This window comes from Haliotis rufescens, unplaced genomic scaffold (assembly GCF_023055435.1).
Source record: "Haliotis rufescens isolate VD_foot unplaced genomic scaffold, xgHalRufe1.0.p SCAF_5, whole genome shotgun sequence".
Classification (NCBI taxonomy): Eukaryota; Metazoa; Mollusca; class Gastropoda; order Lepetellida; family Haliotidae; genus Haliotis; species Haliotis rufescens.
In genome coordinates, this window is record NW_025964223.1 from 51,834,355 (window position 1) to 51,852,821 (window position 18,467).

Genomic DNA, 18,467 nt, shown 5'->3' on the forward strand with positions numbered 1-18,467 from the left:
CTGACAGGGGGGCACGGGTGGCCCAGTCGTCTAAGATGTCGCGATTCGCTGTGCAGAGTTGCGTCCCTTGGGCACGCCAGAAACCTATGATTGTTGGTTCGAATCCCGGTTCGCCCCAATTGTGTTTCTAGGTTGGTCAGCACCATACCCGTGCTCGTGGGTTTCACCGAAGTGGTAAACGTCTAAGACCTGCATCACTTCGGGCTTTCCTCCCACATTAAGCTGACACGCCGCGATATAACTGGAATACTGTTAAAAGCGGCGCTAAACCCAACTCACTCACTCACTCACTCACTCTTGTCTGACGCTTTCCTACTGAACTTCTGCTCAAAGCAAGTTAACCCAACCCACTCACCCAAACATTTGCGGATATAATGAGACTGTAGTTATTGATTTCAGTTCAGATCTTACAGTTTATTGAATGGACTCGTATGTTCCTGTGGCAATATGAGGATGTCTTACACAGATAATACTGGCCTACTTGACGTGGTATTTCCTATTTCTTCAACTACATGTCATCATTTTCAAGTCCTGATTATGATCAGCCCTTTATGTCTTTATCAGATTCAAACTGTAACATGATATAAATACTGTTGATATTCCGTACCTGAATAAGCGTTTAGCGTTTTAACAGATCGACGTTAAGCTGTGTACACAACTCTTGTCGTATCTACACTGGGGCAGTAGTTTACATACATATGGTGAAATGAGCTGTATATCGACAAACACACACTACCCAATGTCCACATGTGTAGCACACGACTACATACTTTTTTTCTTTAAAATGTTTCAAAAATCTTAGTTAACCTGGCTGTAAACTAAGAACCGAATATCGTCAACATATATTTTTTTCTGCTGACTGACAGATTGTTTGTGAGTCTTGACACTCCTTAGCACTGACAGCGATCCACGACTATTTATAAGTCGTCATAATGCAAACATGACAGGTCTGAAATATGATATATATTTAACATGGCTGGGGACGCCTGTTTCCGCCAAGCTCCATTACAAAGACAGTCAACGAGATCGTCGACAAAGATCCAGCATTAAACTGGTTAACCGAGGCCGTGTCTGAGGTTTGTTCTGTACAATGGCTGTGGTCTAGGTTCATCAGGTATCGACAGTGTTTCGTTGTTGGTCGGAACTAAGTGAAGCAGGGTTAATTCTCTGCATGTAAACAGTGTCAAATTAGGGCAGCTGTGGGGGACCGAGTAGCCTGTCAGTGTGTGTGTGTGTGTGTGTGAGTGTGTGCGTGCGTGCGTGCGTGCGTGCGTGCGTGCGTGCGTGTGTGTGGGTGTGTATACGTGCGTGTGTGTTTGAGAAAGTGTGGGGGTGAGTTAATTTGTAACAGTTCTACCTCAGGTTCTAAACACTAAAGTAAGTGAGTGGCAGGGTAATTGTTTAAAGCAGGTTGAACCCGTTGCTTGGGTTGACGCTCAAATGATAACTTGTTACCAAGTGAGTAAGTGAGTATGGTTTTACGCCGCTTTTAGCAATATTCCAGCAATATCACGGCGGGGGACACCAGAAATGGGCTTCACACATTGTACCCATGTCGGGAATCGAACCCGGGTCTTCGGCGTGACGAGCGAACGCTTTAACCAGTAGGCTCCCCGACCGCCCCTCTACACACTAAAAAGAATTGTTCACTGGGGATCCTGAAAATATTGGAAGTCCATAACTGTCACCAACATCGGGTGGTCATAAATTAATGTGTACCCTTGACCCCTTCCATTATCGTAAACCCCATAGTTTAACATAGTCACACCTCTCAGATGGCAGTGGGACGCTGGAAGATTGGGTGTCACCGGGCCTTGATGGTGTAGATTGTTGCTCATGCAGTCAACCACTGATTTTATTCATATTGTGGCTTAAAACATCACTCAGTTCACGTGTCCCAAATATGGGACTTTGAATACCCTGGTTGTCATCTACAGATACTTTTGACTTGTGTTCATATGTGACAGCACATGTCAGGTTTCTGGGGATTAAGCGGAATTCGCAAGAGTGTTACCTTGACACCGCTTTTATTCCGAAAGTCTTCGAAGAAATAGCCGTGTTGTAGTTCGGATTAGGGAACATTCTCCCAATAATCCTTAAGACCTTACAAAATGAAACATAACCCGTCACGTCATTAAAAGTCTATATTCATACCAGCGGTTCCTCTTAAAACTATAGATTCCATCTTATCTGCTCCACTCTCGTCTTCCCCCAACAGATTTGCATCAGATCCTTGATAATCTCTTTGGAAATGATGTGGAATATCTCGTATAGCCAATTACATGTTATCCCCGCCAGATGTTGGGGATATAGGTATCGTTGAGGAAGTCTGTAAACGAAAATACCGGAACACCAAAGGCATTACTTCTAGTTTAGATCTAGAGAAAGGTCTCTTATTTTGTCAGTTGTGGGTAATGCTTTCCTATAGGAAGTACCTAGGTCATCGGAGCTAATTTGGAATCAGAATAGCATACAATTACATCTGGTTGAATTTTTACTTTCAAAAGAGGATTAGGAGGTTTTAGCGCTAATTGTGTGTCTGCTGCACTCGATAGGGGTGTCAAAAACAGCCGGGGGAGCTTTCAGTACGGACTTAGTGAACCTGAATGTCGGAAGCGTTACTCTAACAGTGTTGTCGAGAATGTCAATGTTTAAACACAGACAGTGACGAAGCTGGTATATCTAAGATATTGCTTTGTTTATTTGTATAAACAAGCTGCGATGTATTGACTTTGAGCCCGGCACGGAATGTGTTTTTCAACGCAGAGAAAACTTGTTGTTTTTTATCTTCAGGGTATTTATCTTATCTTACTGTACCTGAAATTGTTATATGTATTCACGAAGGACTCATGACCCTTGCTCTATTAGTGGAGACAGCTTTCTGAAACAGAATTGATTCCACTAAAAAAAGAATATTCAGAAAACTACGTGTACGTGTTCTCTGACACCTGCTTTCTGTACTTCCGGTTTTCCCGGAATAAATATGCGCACAGTACATTTAGTTCGAGTCACCGAGTTTGCAACTCACCGCAACTTCCACTCAAAATCTTCCGCCTGAAACCAATAACATAAGTGTTCCCCTCCGTGTTCATGGCCTCCCCCGTGGCCTCGTGGTAGACCGTCTCCCCGGAGAGTGGAAGGTCGGTTCCATCCCCGGTCGCGTCATACCAAAAGACGCTAAATGATGGTACTTGTTGTTTCCCTGCCTGGTGCTCGGCATTGGCGGTTCGGCTCGGCATGAGTCTACAGTGTCTGAGGTTATCCATGTTAAAACTGCGGCGTGGTACCTCAGTGTGCTAGCACTATAAACCCGGCACTTTTCCTGAGCAGTACGTGCAAGACCCCCCACACACACGTGCATTCATGCACGTCCCTTAATAAGTGCGACGATAAACCCCATTTTACCTCCGCCTTGGTCACATAGATCTGGAATATCGGGAGTCTTGCGCTCAAAAACAAACTACCCTCTGCGCAAAATACCCAGCACATATTCAATTAAATTTTTATTTTTAATATACGTTTTCTTTGGGAATGCTATAAAGGGAAAACTTCAAAGTAAGTTTTTAAAATAAAACGATTACCAAAAATAATGACAAGTCGTGAAATTGTACGCGTGGCTTCAAACTAGTAAAGTCTTTGGAATTCATATGACAAAAGACCGGGAAGAAATAATGTTGAAATATTTCCCTCTCTTAAATCTACTGGTGTTTATTATTTTCTATTACAAAAGAACGTCTGTTAAATGAGGTGAGGACAGAGCGACACATGGTAAACTCATCACTGTACGTCTACCGCGGGGCGATCCCTCTGAGACACTGCTTTTAGTCGTTGGTAATAGGAATTCCTCAGGGAGAGGAGCTTACCGCCAATGTCGAACAAGCTTGTTAAATGGTTTCTCTATTGTAATGCGCAGCCGTAAGGACGCATTTCAAACATCGACAAACAGGACCCAAGAGAAGGAACTCGGTATAGATTAGCAGAATAATTTCCGAACTACCATTTGTAGAATATTAGGTTTAAAATCGATTTACATCCGAATGACATAAATTGAAACGATGACCGTGTTTATGAAGTTAACGTGAATTGGTTTTAGGTTTGAAACAATTTAATCTTGTTTCACATGTTTTGTTTTTTTGTAGAACAGACTACAATCTCACTTCGTATTTCGATCATGCTCACTGAACTTGCAATGAAAGATGAGCTTTTTTGATGAAGGTTATAACACATATGCTAAGTATATTAGAAACACCATGTGAATTGCTTTTTTGAAATATAAGTGTACTCTCGTCGGGCATCAAACCTGGATATTCAGCTTGAGAAATGATCGCACGAACTACTGGGCCTCACCTAGATAGATAAGAGAAGAGAGTTATGTCCCCTTGGTGGACCAAAACGAGATTAGCTGGAGGTATCGGCGACTCAGTGTACAATATTGGTATGGCATGTTCCATGGCGGCGCTACCAGGTTTAATGTCTTGGTAAGCCGAGAGACAACCATTAACAATACGTTTTCTGTTCAAAGGCCTCGTAATTCGACGACGACTGTCGCAATCAATTTGTAAAATAGTTTAATAGAAAACATCGGAACAGTGCTGTAAACAAGGAAGGATTGGCTCCGTCATAGAACAGGTATACATTTTAGTTCCGATTGCTGCGAAGAAACGGACAGAAAACGTTAGTATTCTTCCTTTTAATTTCCACCTAATTCCATATGAAGAACAGGAACGCGTTTGGGAAAGTTAGGAATGGTTTTGATATTTGAAAAAAAATACATTGATGCAAGGTTCTTTTCGTAAAAAAACATAATTAGACGTGTTGCATGGGAGTTATATTATAACATTGCCGCAACATAAAATACAACGTTACCATAACTTAAAATAAAACGTTAATATAACTTAAAATAAAACGTTACCATAACTTAAAATAAAACGTTACCATAACGTAAAATACAATGTTACCGTAACGTTAAAAACAACGTTCCCACAACGTACGTTCTCATAACATTGTGACGACGTGAAAATGACGTATTACAACGTCTGCCCACAACGTTGTCACAACACAAATGGGAGTCCACAGAATGACGTTGTATGGACGTAATATCATAACATTGTGACAACGTGAAATTGGGGATGTATTTTCATACCTTGTTTCGGATGGCGTGATGGCTGTTGGTCAACGTCAGGCTCAAACTGCTATCATAATGTTCAAAAAATGAAGACTGCATGTGTGTTAACGTTTTCTTGTAAGAAAATATAGAATGTTTTTATCATGCATTTCATGGTCTAGGGATATCTGAATATGCGGCATGTGTAAATAATTGCTTCATTTTCAAAATCAATTGCAGATGTAACGTTATGATAGCTTACAAAGTGACAGCGGAAGCCGGTAAATGTCTGTTTTGAATAGTCTAGTAGGCAGATGTCTATCGACTTTCTGGAGCGAGATGATGTACATCTGAATATTTCGCTAGTGGAACGCTGGTGTGCTTAGTTGCACAGCTTTGCCTATTTTTGAATTGATAAGTACATTCGTATTTTAGCGTAGAAACAGCTGTGTTTAGATAGCGTCTGTCCAACGTACTTGACACGGGACGAGGGCAGGCTGTAATAAGACGTCCTGCTGGGATCAAGGCCCCGTTCCGCAAAGTAATCTTAGCGTTACGATCATCGTAAGTCTACGCTGCGGTGTGGGAGTTACGATCGCCTTAGCTCTAAGATCGTATTTAGCTCTGATCTCAGCACGACATCTTGATCTGCCTTTCCTCGATATAGCAAGGCTCATATAGATTGTTTCGACTTTGAAACACCTTCAATCCGGACCGTTCAAAGTGAATGAATATTAAAAAGTGGTTTAAGGAAGAATGGCCTTCTTGTATCACTGTTGACATAAAGTCGAATCTACAAAGGGGCATCCCTACTCAGACAGAGACATATGATGATTTCATTGGTCGACTTGCAGAGTTACGTCCCTTAGGTGAAGTTCAGTGCAAGATCATCCTGATAATGATCACTGGTGTGTCTAACGAAAACAACGCTCAGTTTCTCCCTTACATACTCACTATACTACAAATGTAATTAAGTGATAGCTGAAATGAAATTGAAATTGACCAAAAAAAGAATTAGCTAGGATAAGCGCCATTCTCGTATCCACGTGTTTCTCCGAATTGGTAATTAATCGTCTGTGACCTGCGGCACTTTGGGCGTTTTTCCAACATTTATATGGCAGGAATATTGTCCGAAGGAACGTTAAGCCCAGCACCCTCCCATGTCCATGAAATATGATAATCAGTATAGTCTCGCAGTTGCATCCTCTTGTGAAGGAAGTTCGCATTGTCTTACCTCACTACAAGTCACATAATCTCCCACCTGAAAGCGTTAATATTTCATGCTTCCCGTGAATCACTGATAGTCTGTGATGTATTTTCCTTCCTGTGTTTTAATCATCAAGGTATGAGGTACAATATGTATTATTTCTTTTACGTGATAAACAGGATATGAATGAATAATTATGAATATTCACACCAACCTTTTTAATCTTTTTTCTATGTTTCATTCAATATTTTGTACGGATATGCAGGCGTCCTAACGAAGGATTCATTCGGGAAGCCTCTTAGGGCCATTTGGTTTTTTATCGTTTTTTTCTTGAAATTTCAAGATGTTATGTTGAAATGTTAAGATATAAACATGAAATTTCAACTTATTATCTTGAAATTTCAAGGTCCTTATCTTGAAATTTCAACTTAGTATCTTGACATTTCGAGAGAAAAATATAAACAAATGGCCCTAAAAGGCTTTCGTAGATTCAATAGTAATTAATGATATATAAATACATTATACCACTTGTAATCGTCTAGAGTGCATGTGTGGCCCAGTCACCTATGGCGCCGCGATTCGCTGAGCAGAGTTGTGTCCCTTGAGCACGCCAGAATCCTATGTGATCGTAGGTTCGAATCCCGTTTCGCCCCGATTATTTTTCTGGTTTTGTCAGCACTATATCCCTACTCATGGGTTTCTCCAGAGTGCTAGTAGTTTAAGACCTGCGTCACTTCGGGCTTTCCTCCCACATCAAGCTGACACGCCGTGATATAACTGGAATACTTTTTTCAAAGCGGCGTTAAACACAACTCACTATTTATGATGGTCTTGGAAGTCAGATGTGCAGTGCAATAACGTTCAACTGTATGCTGTTTGGTTCTAATGCATTTGCCTGCACTTCAACCCAAACCCATCAACAACAGCAACAAAGCAGTTTATTCTTTAAAGCGAGAGCAAGTATGCATACTTTATTCTGGTAAGACGATCCCTATGAGGTACACTATAATTGATCCAAGTAACGATGGCTAAAGAGATTTATTTCAGACATGTTTATCATATTCTGTTTGATAAATAATTTGGTACACATATATTGTGCTTCCAACATAAATATTCAGTGAAATAGGAGTTACAGCAAATGGCTCTCTCTATATATTTGTTTGAAGCCTTTTTCTCATATATTATGTTTGTAAGTGGAGTATCAGGTACGTAGCCTAGTTTTCTTGAGAGAATAGGCCACTCGTTCCATTGTAATGGTTCAATGACGTCATCGTCAAATTCTTCCAACACACAATATTTGTATTAGAATAGGTTTTACTTTATTCGGATATGGACTGCGTGTTGGGACACACGTATGCATATGTATGTCAGTGAACGCAATGTACAGTGCATGGCGTGTGCATAACAGGGCATGTTCTTTTGCGAAAGATGAACACCTTCTCAAAATGGCGAGAAATTGATCCGCGTAGGCCCAGGTGTGTCCGCTTGCTCCTGTGTTCGAGGATGTAAGTAAATACCAAAACACCGCCATAGCGATGGTCTCAAAAAGGCCAGGGCATATTTCTCTGGGGCTAACGCATTGAATCATCTGCTGTAAATGGGAGTGCGGATTGGAAACACTCATTGTAAATTCCGGACACCGAACGACTAGTATAGTCTGTTTCGTTATTCACCACGCATTGCAAGGAGCATTGACTCCAAGAAATATCCGACATTGTTCCGGAACACGCTGAAGTACCCCAGTGTGATGTCTCGTTCTAACTCGGCCCTTTCCGTCTAGAACGCGTTCTACATTCTCCGCACGAGCAGCTGTAGGTGCGTCGAGCTCCTCCCTAGCGCGTGGCACCTGAGTTGCCCTCCTGGTTTCAGCAGTGCCACGTACCAGTGCGCAAGCGACCATTACAAGAAGCTTGGAAATTTTCACTCAAGCCCCAGATGTATAGTGACATTTAGTCTTTTGGAATACCATTCTAGTGGATTGGGATAAGTTTAGGGCGGATTTTTTTCAAATGAAGTTACTTTCGTTTGTTTAATAACACCCGTGATGATCCGGGGTAGAATTGGTCTCCAGCAACCTATAGGCTTGCCGAAACAGGCGACTATGCTTGTCTCAAGAGGCGACTATGCTTGTCTTAAGAGGCGACTATGCTTGTCTTAAGAGGCGACTATGCTTGTCGTTAGGGGCGACTAACAGGATCGGTGGTTAGGCTCGATTGTTGATATATGTCATCGTATCCCATAGATCGATGCTCATGATATCAACCACCGGACTGTCTGGTTCAGACTCGATTATCTCCAGACCGCCGTCATATAGCTGGCATATTGCTGAGTGTGGCGTTAAGCAACAGACAATAAAAAAATGTTTAATCAGATTAGTTCGAGATTGCAGACCAACGGAACAGCTACTCACGATACCAGTTACATGATAGTTGAAATAAAAATTAAATTAAATTGACAAACAAACTACACAATTTAGCTGGGGAAGAATATTCGGCGTCACGACAGTTATCACTTGCTTGTAAACATAACGGTCAGTCAGTTGCGAGTTCAACTCCATGCATGGTTGTAGGCTGCCTAGCACAATTGGGAGTTACGACTTGTGGCAGCGATAGCGATAGTACATACAGTGCTCCGCGAACAAAAACAGGCTATCGCTGCGATGAGCTTGAAGCTTGCGTGAGTCAGCTTTCCCATATTAGTAGACGGGAGCCCAGTCAAACTACAATTAGGCCCTATAATACCCTCAGTCGGAGTTACGAGATTGGATCGTTGCTTAAAATCTATGTGATGGTGATTGAATGACAGTAATGCTCTCGTGTGTTTGTAAACTCCGGGATAATAACTAGATACCAGCCAGCACAACATTGAGACTTGATGAATGTATGCCGCTACACGATGTTCAATATGGATTCGAACCCGTACTGTCCCAATGACTGATTGATAACACGTCTCATTTGCGTTCGTTAGGCCTGGCGTGGGAACAGAATATAAGTGATCATTTGCAGTAAAAAAATAACTTTATTTTAATTGCCATGTATACAGAGTATTCATTTGGTTAGGTAAATAAGGTTTTCCCAAGCATTAAAATGTGGCCAACTGCGAAATAGCCACATCGCTGCCTAATGTCACTGTGTAAACACCATTTACATAGTTGATCATATTCACTGCTAATGTAGCGTGATGGTATTGTAATGCACTGCCACAATAGCAGCTTATGTCAGTGCTGAGTGGAGCCAGAGTTTGCCAGAGTAAAAAGAACAAGCAACGTGACTGCATATATGTATAGTTTAGCCCATTATTCTGTATTTATTAACTGGAGGGAGGTGACATGTTCCCACGAGTTATTCCGAAACCCTGACACTCTACATTACTGGCAATGAACTCGCTCAACTGTGACCAACCTGTTGATTATTTGAAAACAAATGCTAATATATTGTAATACTGTTATAACATCCCAGATGTTATGTTTTCGTCCGGTTGCCAGTTTTGTGTAGCGTGCATTAGCTGTTTACGTGTTTGGGTGTACCTCTTTCAACTGATGTTGAATTATGTATATCACCTTGGCATGAATTTTATTATGAGGTAAATATATTTCGGTGTTGTCGTAAGGGCTAGGCGACTAACGGGATCGGGGGATCAGGCTCGCTGACTTGGTTGATGCATGTCATCGTATCCCAATTGCGTGGATCGGTGCTCGTGATGTCCATCACTGCATTGTCTGGTCCAGATTCGATTATTTACTGACCGCCGTCATATAGCTAGAATATTGCTGAGTGCGGCGTTAAACAACAAACAAACAAATATATTTATGGTGCCTGCACTATAGTTAATGGTCTGTGACATATCTCAAGCAAAGGTGAGAAATGAATAACAATATGAAAGATCGAACGGTTTGATAACAAGGAGAGTAAGTATTATCCTTGCCTGTCTCATAGTCCCTTCCGCGCACCCTTTACAAAAATGATGTAGACCTAAATAAAGCATGTCTAAATGTTCCACGGTGAGTGAGTGAGTGAGATAATGCCCCTTTGAACATTATTCCAGTTACATCACTGCGTGTCAGCTTAATGTGGGGGAAAAGCCCGAAGTGATGCAAGTCTCAGACGTTTACCACTTTTGTAAAACCCACGAGCACGGATATGGTGCTGACAAACCTAGACACATAACGTGGGCGAACTGGGATTTAAACCCACAATGCACAGTTGTGCACAGCCTTAGACGACTGCATGGGCCACCCGTGGCCCAAAGCTCTCTACAGGTTCAGGAATGTATAATGTGATCTATAATTGATATTGACCCCAGTACGTGTAGCACAAATGCAGATGTTTATTTTCATCTCACTGTGGTGCTCCTTTTAAATTTAAATGGAATTGTTTCCATCAAAATTAAATATTTTTAGAGACTATAAGCGTTGGTCTAATGGTGTACCCAAGGGCATGTGCATGTGGTCATAAATATATAGAGCAGTAATAGTGTTATTCATTCAATGAAGTGGCGTACAACAAGGCAAAAAAGGAAAGTCAAACGTTCATAAAATGGATGCTATGTACAATTACCACCTGACCCCCATGAGGGCATCATTGTTATCACTATCATAGGCGCTTTGAGTACACCCAGGTGTTGCATGGTCCATTTCAGTTTAAATGTGCAAATAACTCCCAGTATATATATTTTTAATTTTTATACTTCTGTGTTCTAAACAGTTACTTCGGTGCAACCATGCTCTACCTCCTAGGCACCCGGCAACCACTTACTTTGTCTTGGCATCCTATGTAAGAGTGAATGAGTGAGGGAGTTGGGTTTAACGCCGCTTTTAACAGTGTTCCAGTTACATCGCGGCATATCAGCTTAATGTGGGGGGAAAGCCCGAAGTGACGCAGGTCTCAGACGTTTACCACTTTGGTGAAACCCACGAACACGGGTATGGTGCAGACAAACCTAGAAACATAATCGGGGGGAACCGGGATTCGAACCTACAATCATAGGTCTCTGGCGTGCCCAAGGGACGCAACTTCCAATGTAAGAACTCTTAAGTCCTATCAATGTACAAATTGGGTACAAGTAAAATAGACTGCATGGCACCAGGAGTACCAAAGAGAGTTGGCACTACATCCTTGTATTCCAAGTTGAACACACACACCTATATTTTGGAATTCAAAATTTAACCATCTCCTTTCATAATATACTGAATCCGCGAAAGAGCATTGGATGGACCTACCTAACTGGGGATCGTGTTTTACCCACGAAGTCCTATATAGATATGTATTAAGCCTTTACATGGTCTGAATATATAACGCTCTCGCAATGTATATGTACCTGTGAGTGAACCAAATGTATGTTAATATATAAATATATCAGTAAGAAAGATGCATTAAGTCATCCACCATGTTAAACGAGTGTGAGCTAAGAAAACAAACATGAAACAGATAACGAGGCCATCCTATTGTATGTTATAGTTCATTCATGAATATGTTCGTACGAAGACACATTTTTTTTCATTTATATTCTGGCAATACCAATTTGACGAATATGAATTAAGTTGTTTAATTTCGTGGTGAGAAATAGCTGGACTGGTTTAATTGGGGTTTGTCTGTATGTTAACATACTGACTGCACATCGTCGAGGTTGCATTCAGTAAGACATATAAGTACGATATGATTTTCAGTTAAAACTGCTCCATAAAGCGCGACCTGGTCGTGTCATGTTCTTTTTATAGCTCCGTAAGTAATTTAAGACAAGGTGGAAATAAAATAGGTTCACGGAGTTGTATTTGGCGATATGTAGGTTGTAAGGCGCATTTAATACTGTCTAAATACATAGATAAGCGTGTTAACTGTCATATGGTTCATTTTATCTTCCTTATCGTCAGAGAAAAAGATTCCGTTGCGTATCTTGAACTATCTTCCTTCCAACAGAGTTCACACACGTGCTTTGATGCGCGCTATATGATTAGGGCACTGGAGGATTGTGGGTATTGCCGTCCGCCATTTTGTTGTGTGTTTGTCCTGTCCTGTCTGTGTGTGTTTTCACGTGGATAAAAGGTAAGTTTTTCGAGAGCAAATAACCCCAAAAACTCCCTCATAGCGACATTAATGTGTGTAGATTACATTTATATTGTAAATATTGCATGAGCAGTGTCTCGCTTTTACTGTGCAGCGAGAATTCGCTCTCGATATCAACTCGTGTTTACTGTAGAGTTAGCCACTGGTTGAGTGCGGAGAATGCTGTATCGAAGCGAGCAATGCCAGCCAACTACCCAGGGTGTTGCGCTACACTGCCTTCAGTGTGGCTTGGGAATAAGTGAAACTAGTGACAAGGTCCGTGTAAAGATGATGTGAAAGTTATGTTATAATTGTCAGCGTAACATTTACTAGTGTTCGCAAATTCAGATTTTGACAATTCGACTTCTAAATTTAGAACGTTGTCAGCGAAGAAGCAGGTTGTAGGCCAGATGAGTTTTCATCTGAGAGGTCGAGACGAATAGATTTTTATCTGAGACCTGGCAATTTCTTCAATTCTGGCGTTTTTAAATGGAATCATTTTGCTAGCAGGAAAAGAATACAACAAACTTTTTTCATGGAAAGATTATGCCAACCGCGCTTGGTTTGAGGTCTGTGGGAAAGCTCGGGGCAGGTGTTTGGCAGCGAAGTGAAAAATCATTACTAGGGAAGCTAATCAATCCCGGTACTATTAGGATGTCTGCTCTCGGTAATGCATGTTTGAACTTGTAGGAAATAATTCCATTTTGTTCCCTGTTCATGCTTAAAACAATATGTGAGATTGTCAGAGCTGAATTGTGGAGGACTCAGGATTGTAATCTACAGTAGGCAATCTATTAGTAATTCTATGAATGACGATTACTTAAAATTCAGTCGGAAACACTTTTCTGTAAATATATTATTTGATCATGTTTTGATATGTCATGTTTTTCCATTGTTGATAACGTCAAATACAGGCCTGGCTACAGTTTAACTACCACTGCTCATTTATTGTATATAAGAATACAGTCTTTTACTTTGTTTGTCCATACATTTATGAATTATAATATAAAATACTTCTCTGTAAAACAGATGTTACATTTGTTGTCTTGATATTTATTCGTTATTATTCTTACAGTAAATCAGTATATCAAAAGTCTATTGTTTTATAAGAAATGTATTATCACACTTCCTCATCTTTAGTTCAATGAATATCCTCAATTAATATGTTGCTAAATGAAACTTACGTACAAATAGGGTGTTGGCTGCAATGAAACTTTCACCAGTGGACAAATCCCCCTTTCTTGTTGCACTTGAAACCAAATACACTTTGTAATTCTATACGCAAATTAGCATGAATCTACATTTCAATCCCAGCCCTTTCTCCTTACATCACAATTTAATCCCAAGTTTTCTCTTTCACACCAGGGCAAGGGGGGCAAATCCTTGTGCTTCTGTAAGCTTGTCAATCCAGTAGCCTGTATTGTTGACTCTGAAAGGGTTGTATTAGATCTTGATAAGTAGCTCTGAGCTAATTCATACTGTAGATTAGTTGCCTGGCATTGATCTTAAGATTAGCGGTGGCCAGGTTTTGTGTATGGCTCAACATGGAAATATGTAATATAAGATATTCCCTTTTTGTTTTCAAGGTAATCTTACTTCATAATCAGGAATGAATAACTACCTCTTTTGTTCCACGTTAGAAAGTGGCATTTGGGAGAGGGTTGTTTAGACTTGCACTAGTCACGTAGGGTACTCACAACATCCATGTATTTCCTTTTTGATCAGGAATAGACCGAGGTTGTGCTGGCAGATTTGGAAATATCCGTCTTGTGAAAGAGTGTTTTGGATACAGACATGGAAGTTATGGTGTAAGTTGCCAAATTTAGATAAGATCTGATGGTGAATGTGTGGTTGTTTTGGGGGTAGAGTTGATAAGCTGTACATGCTTTGCATATTTGTGATAAGTTCATCTGAACATTTGCTAACCATGTTCAGTTTCATATGGACCCATTTTGAAGTTTTCACCTCATTTTCACTTGGTTTAGCAATTACACAAATATTTTTTGCATTTGGTTATGGTTATCATGGTTTGCAAACTTGAGTAAATTACTTCAAAAATTAACTCTTTAATTTTTAAAGTTCAGGTTCAATTTCCAACCTTTTTAACCATAAATGCTAAACAATCTTATCAACCTACACTTCAAGCATTATATTTTGCCTTGGTTCTTGCACTGGTCATGGCTTCAACATGTTCAAGATTGAAGGAGGCCCCAACCAGTTGGGGCTGTGGGGCTAAGTAGCAGAAGAACTGTTCTGCTACATATACTGGTGTTGCAGCTTTTGGTGCTTCTAGATGGTTCAGACTGTTGATGCTTTGATGACACTGTGCTCTAGACTGGAGCATGACTGCACCAATGTACATCGTGTCCATTTCTTGTATTAGATTTTGACTCACAGAACCATATAATAGTGAGCCATGGTTCTAATTGAATATTGTCATAATTTTTAATGACTATGGCACCCATTCTGTTTTAATTTTGTTGAAAAAGTCCTTTGTTCAACTTCAAAGTTGATGATACAATTGTACATTTTATATAGAAAAGCATAGCCTATGACTTGACCTGACCAACATTTAAGCATGTTAAGTTTTGCCTAGAAGAGAATAGCGATATATATGTGTTAAATATAATATGGCCTAAAGAGGCTCATTGGAGCTGAAAGCTCTGAACGCTTGTTTTAAATTTGGTTATATTTTCATCATGCATTTTTGTATGCTGATGACTTTGAACATGTTTTCCTGCATATTGTGAAAAAGAGTTACCAAGACGTCAAAGTATATTATTTAATCATCACTGTGCAACATGTTAAATTATTATGTTTGTTAATGGGATCAAAGGGTTAATTTATTACAAACTTATCCCGCAAAAATCCAGATTAGAATAGGTCTTCAACAACCTATGCTTGCCATAAAAGGTGACTGAGCTTGTCGTAAGAGACGACTAACGAGAACGGGTGGTCATGCTAGCTGACTGGTTGATGCATCTCATCGTATCCCATTGCCAATTGCGTAGATTGATATTCATGATGTCAATCACTTGATTGTCTGGTCCAGGCTTGTTTAATGACAGTCTGCAGCCATATAGCTGGAATATAGCTGAGTGGGGTGTTAAAACAAATATTACAAACTTGCATTACCAGTCCCAATACACTGGCATATTCATTTTTATCTATGTCCAATTTTGTCATTATCATCATGATTGTACATGTGGTCATTGAGGAGGAAAGTTGCAGATTTCTACTGTTAGGATGGTTAGTCAATATGTTTTGCCAAAAAATGCAGAATCTGACATTGGCATGATTTGTGTGTTGTAAATGAGCTGACAGAGTTAATTGTTCATTGTAAATCACTACTAAATGGATTATGAGCCAATCACAGTGAGAAAACACATCAGTTTAACGGAATGATGAACCTGCAACCATGCTTGAAATGGATATGCTATTCAGGATGAAAATATATTTACAAGATATTGATTTTTCTCTTGTTTCCACTGGTGTTCAGTACAGGCTGATTTAGTTGTTTAGAATGGGGAGTTCTGGGTCTTTCACTCCATTTATTACCAAGAAGACGGCCTCTGGTCTAGTAGATAGAGCATCTGCCCGGAGAACGGGTCGGTGGATGGATTCCCGGCTGCATCATACCAAAAGACGTTAGTAGATCTAGAACTTGTTGTCACTCTGCCTGGTCAGCTCAGTCAGTATTCTGTGTCTGAGTTGGGTATCAATGTTACGCGTGGCATGGTATTTCAGTTGGCTAGCATTATGAAACCAATATTTAATCCAGGGTTGGGAGTCTGTTGTATCTTTTCTGATTGTAGGATTCTATAGGTGGGGCTGCACTCATCTTAAGGAAAAGTTTCTGTTGGAAACATTTAAAACATGGAAGAGCGTAAACACATGAAAAATCGGTCTTTGTTCTCAGTGGTCACTTTGTCCTGTTTTGCAGCTACTTTGAAGTAGTTTCAGAATGTATATTTGTTTTTGGATTTTTCTCCTGAGAAATGAAACACTCACCTGCTGATGTTTATGTTATAGAGAGGGTGTTGTGCTCACCCGAATCCAGTGTGGTTGCCAAAGGGAAATATGAAGCAGGAAATTGTTCCTTTTGATTCAACATAAAACACATTTGTTAACAATTCTTTTTGTTGAGGCAAGGCCTTTGTTTACCCCCCATTTAACACGGGGGTAGTTATGAGACTGAAAACTGAAAGTTGTGTGTGAAATGACTTTGATGCAGCTCTGGTTTCTTGCAGCATGTATTTGTGCCCTTGTACCCTAGTGTTATTGGTTTGTTAGCAGGAAGCGTTGAAGTTAAATGTCAAAGTAAGGGACAATGCTGACTGACATGACAGTTTAACTTCCCTTGCGGGTAATTCCTGTCTACTATCCCGGGACAGATTGCCTCCAGCCATCAACTGGGGGTCATTCCAAGGTGGCAGACATCTTCTCCTGCATTACAATATGTTTGGGTACTGAGTATAGGCTGTATCAGAAACATGACGGTGTGCGCCTCATGGCAGTGGCCCCAAGATTCAAATGTCATTCCAAGATCTCGCAAGTACATATCGGTGCATCATGTGTCTTCATGCGCTGATACGATACACGATACTTTCTAAAATATATAACTTACAGCACGTTCAGTTACCCTCCTTTCAACCCCCTCATCCCCCCCCCCCCCCCCCCATAAACACAGAGTTTTTGTCGGTCAAATATTGCAAAATATGTTGTAATTAGCGCTTTAAGTTTACTCCTAAAACAGTCTCCACAAACCTGTTTACAGCTAGCTTTTCCTTTTGAACCTGCTCTCAAATATTTATAGTCGAGAAGTTTCCACTCGATTTGACATAAATATGCGTATCATGATACATATGGTATCGTAACCAATGTATTAGACACATGTCATATTGTGATATTGCTTCCCTGCTCCCCCCCAGCATCATGAATAAATCTGTTATTACTAAGCAGTTTGAGTTTATATACTGAAGGCATGTACATAGAAAACATGATCATGATGGTTGAAATGCTGTTTAATATGTCGTGTAAAATCGGAAGGTAAGATGCCCTGTGGTGAAACATTTAACCTGATTTAACAGATATCTCAAAGTTAGTTGATGAAAAAAGGCACCCTTCAAGATACCAGAAACTGGGTTATCTGCATAATCAGTGTGCTATCATAACGGTAATATTTCTTCCAAATTACTAGACATGTACCGGTATGTGTTTATGTCGTGTTCATCCTCGTTGAGTTGATTCACTGTGGCGAAGGGATGGAACCTTATTGAAGTCTTGAAACTATTGTGCATTGAGGGATATGCAGATTTAGTATACCAGCTGATGCAGCAGCTGTCCACATGAACCAACAACCGGACAGCCAGTGATTCCGACATTAGTAGTACTTGTGACTTCATACCTACAATCAATTACAAGTATTGCCTTTCAATCAGCAATAACCATTTAGTTAATGGCTAGACTTATTTGATTGGCCTGCAATACCATTGAATCATTTTGGTACACATGGTTATGTGAAGTATATATTGCTATGCTAGCATGTTCATCATTGTGATGATATATTGCATGCACTCATTTTGATTGCAGTAATGATTGCTTGTGAAATACATGGTCTAAAAATTGTGATAGAATTTGCCATAGTAACTTAATCAATGTTGAGCAGAGTAAAAAATAATGCTGGTCAGCAAGTAAGATGTATTATTGGTATCATGGGTTGACGTGGAATTTGAATTGTGTGGTTTGATTTAGTATTATTCTGTCCAGTAGATATCAATATCTGATTTCAAGAACCTGAATGTTCAGGCCTAAAAGTTGTGACTAAAACGGTAGCCAATGCGACCAAAATTTCAGTTTGTCTACTGTCCTAAATTCAGAGGTAGCCAAATGACTACCTAGAAAAATATCTTGTGGCGACTAAATTCTATTGCTACACATCTGTAGTCACAAAAATAAATAACAGCTGATATTGGAAAACACGTCTGCTAATAATTGTTCTTGCAAATAATTCCTTCTAAAGTCGTCAATGAACCAAAATACATAAAAATTAATGTAATTAGTACTTTATTTTAGTTATGCTCATTGGATAAGCGAGGATATACCTATATAATCT

General features: G+C 40.1%; 1 protein-coding gene across 21 annotated transcripts in view; it reads left to right on the forward strand.

The window, feature by feature from the left end:
- LOC124126522 (CUGBP Elav-like family member 2) overlaps window positions 1-18,467 on the forward strand; it is a 232,324-nt gene that overhangs the window by 155,493 nt on the left and 58,364 nt on the right. For 2 of the 21 annotated variants that reach the window (XM_046490085.2, XM_046490091.2), the window contains exons 1-2: window positions 12,180-12,352; window positions 14,078-14,160. The exons of 18 other annotated variants lie outside the window; for them this stretch is intronic. In XM_046490085.2, coding sequence (XP_046346041.1) covers window positions 14,147-14,160 — 14 coding nt within the window. In that variant the 5' untranslated portion in view covers window positions 12,180-12,352; window positions 14,078-14,146. Of the gene's footprint in view, window positions 1-12,179; window positions 12,353-14,077; window positions 14,161-18,467 lie in introns of those variants that run through there. One more of the 21 variants, XM_046490107.2, reaches the window with a different exon arrangement.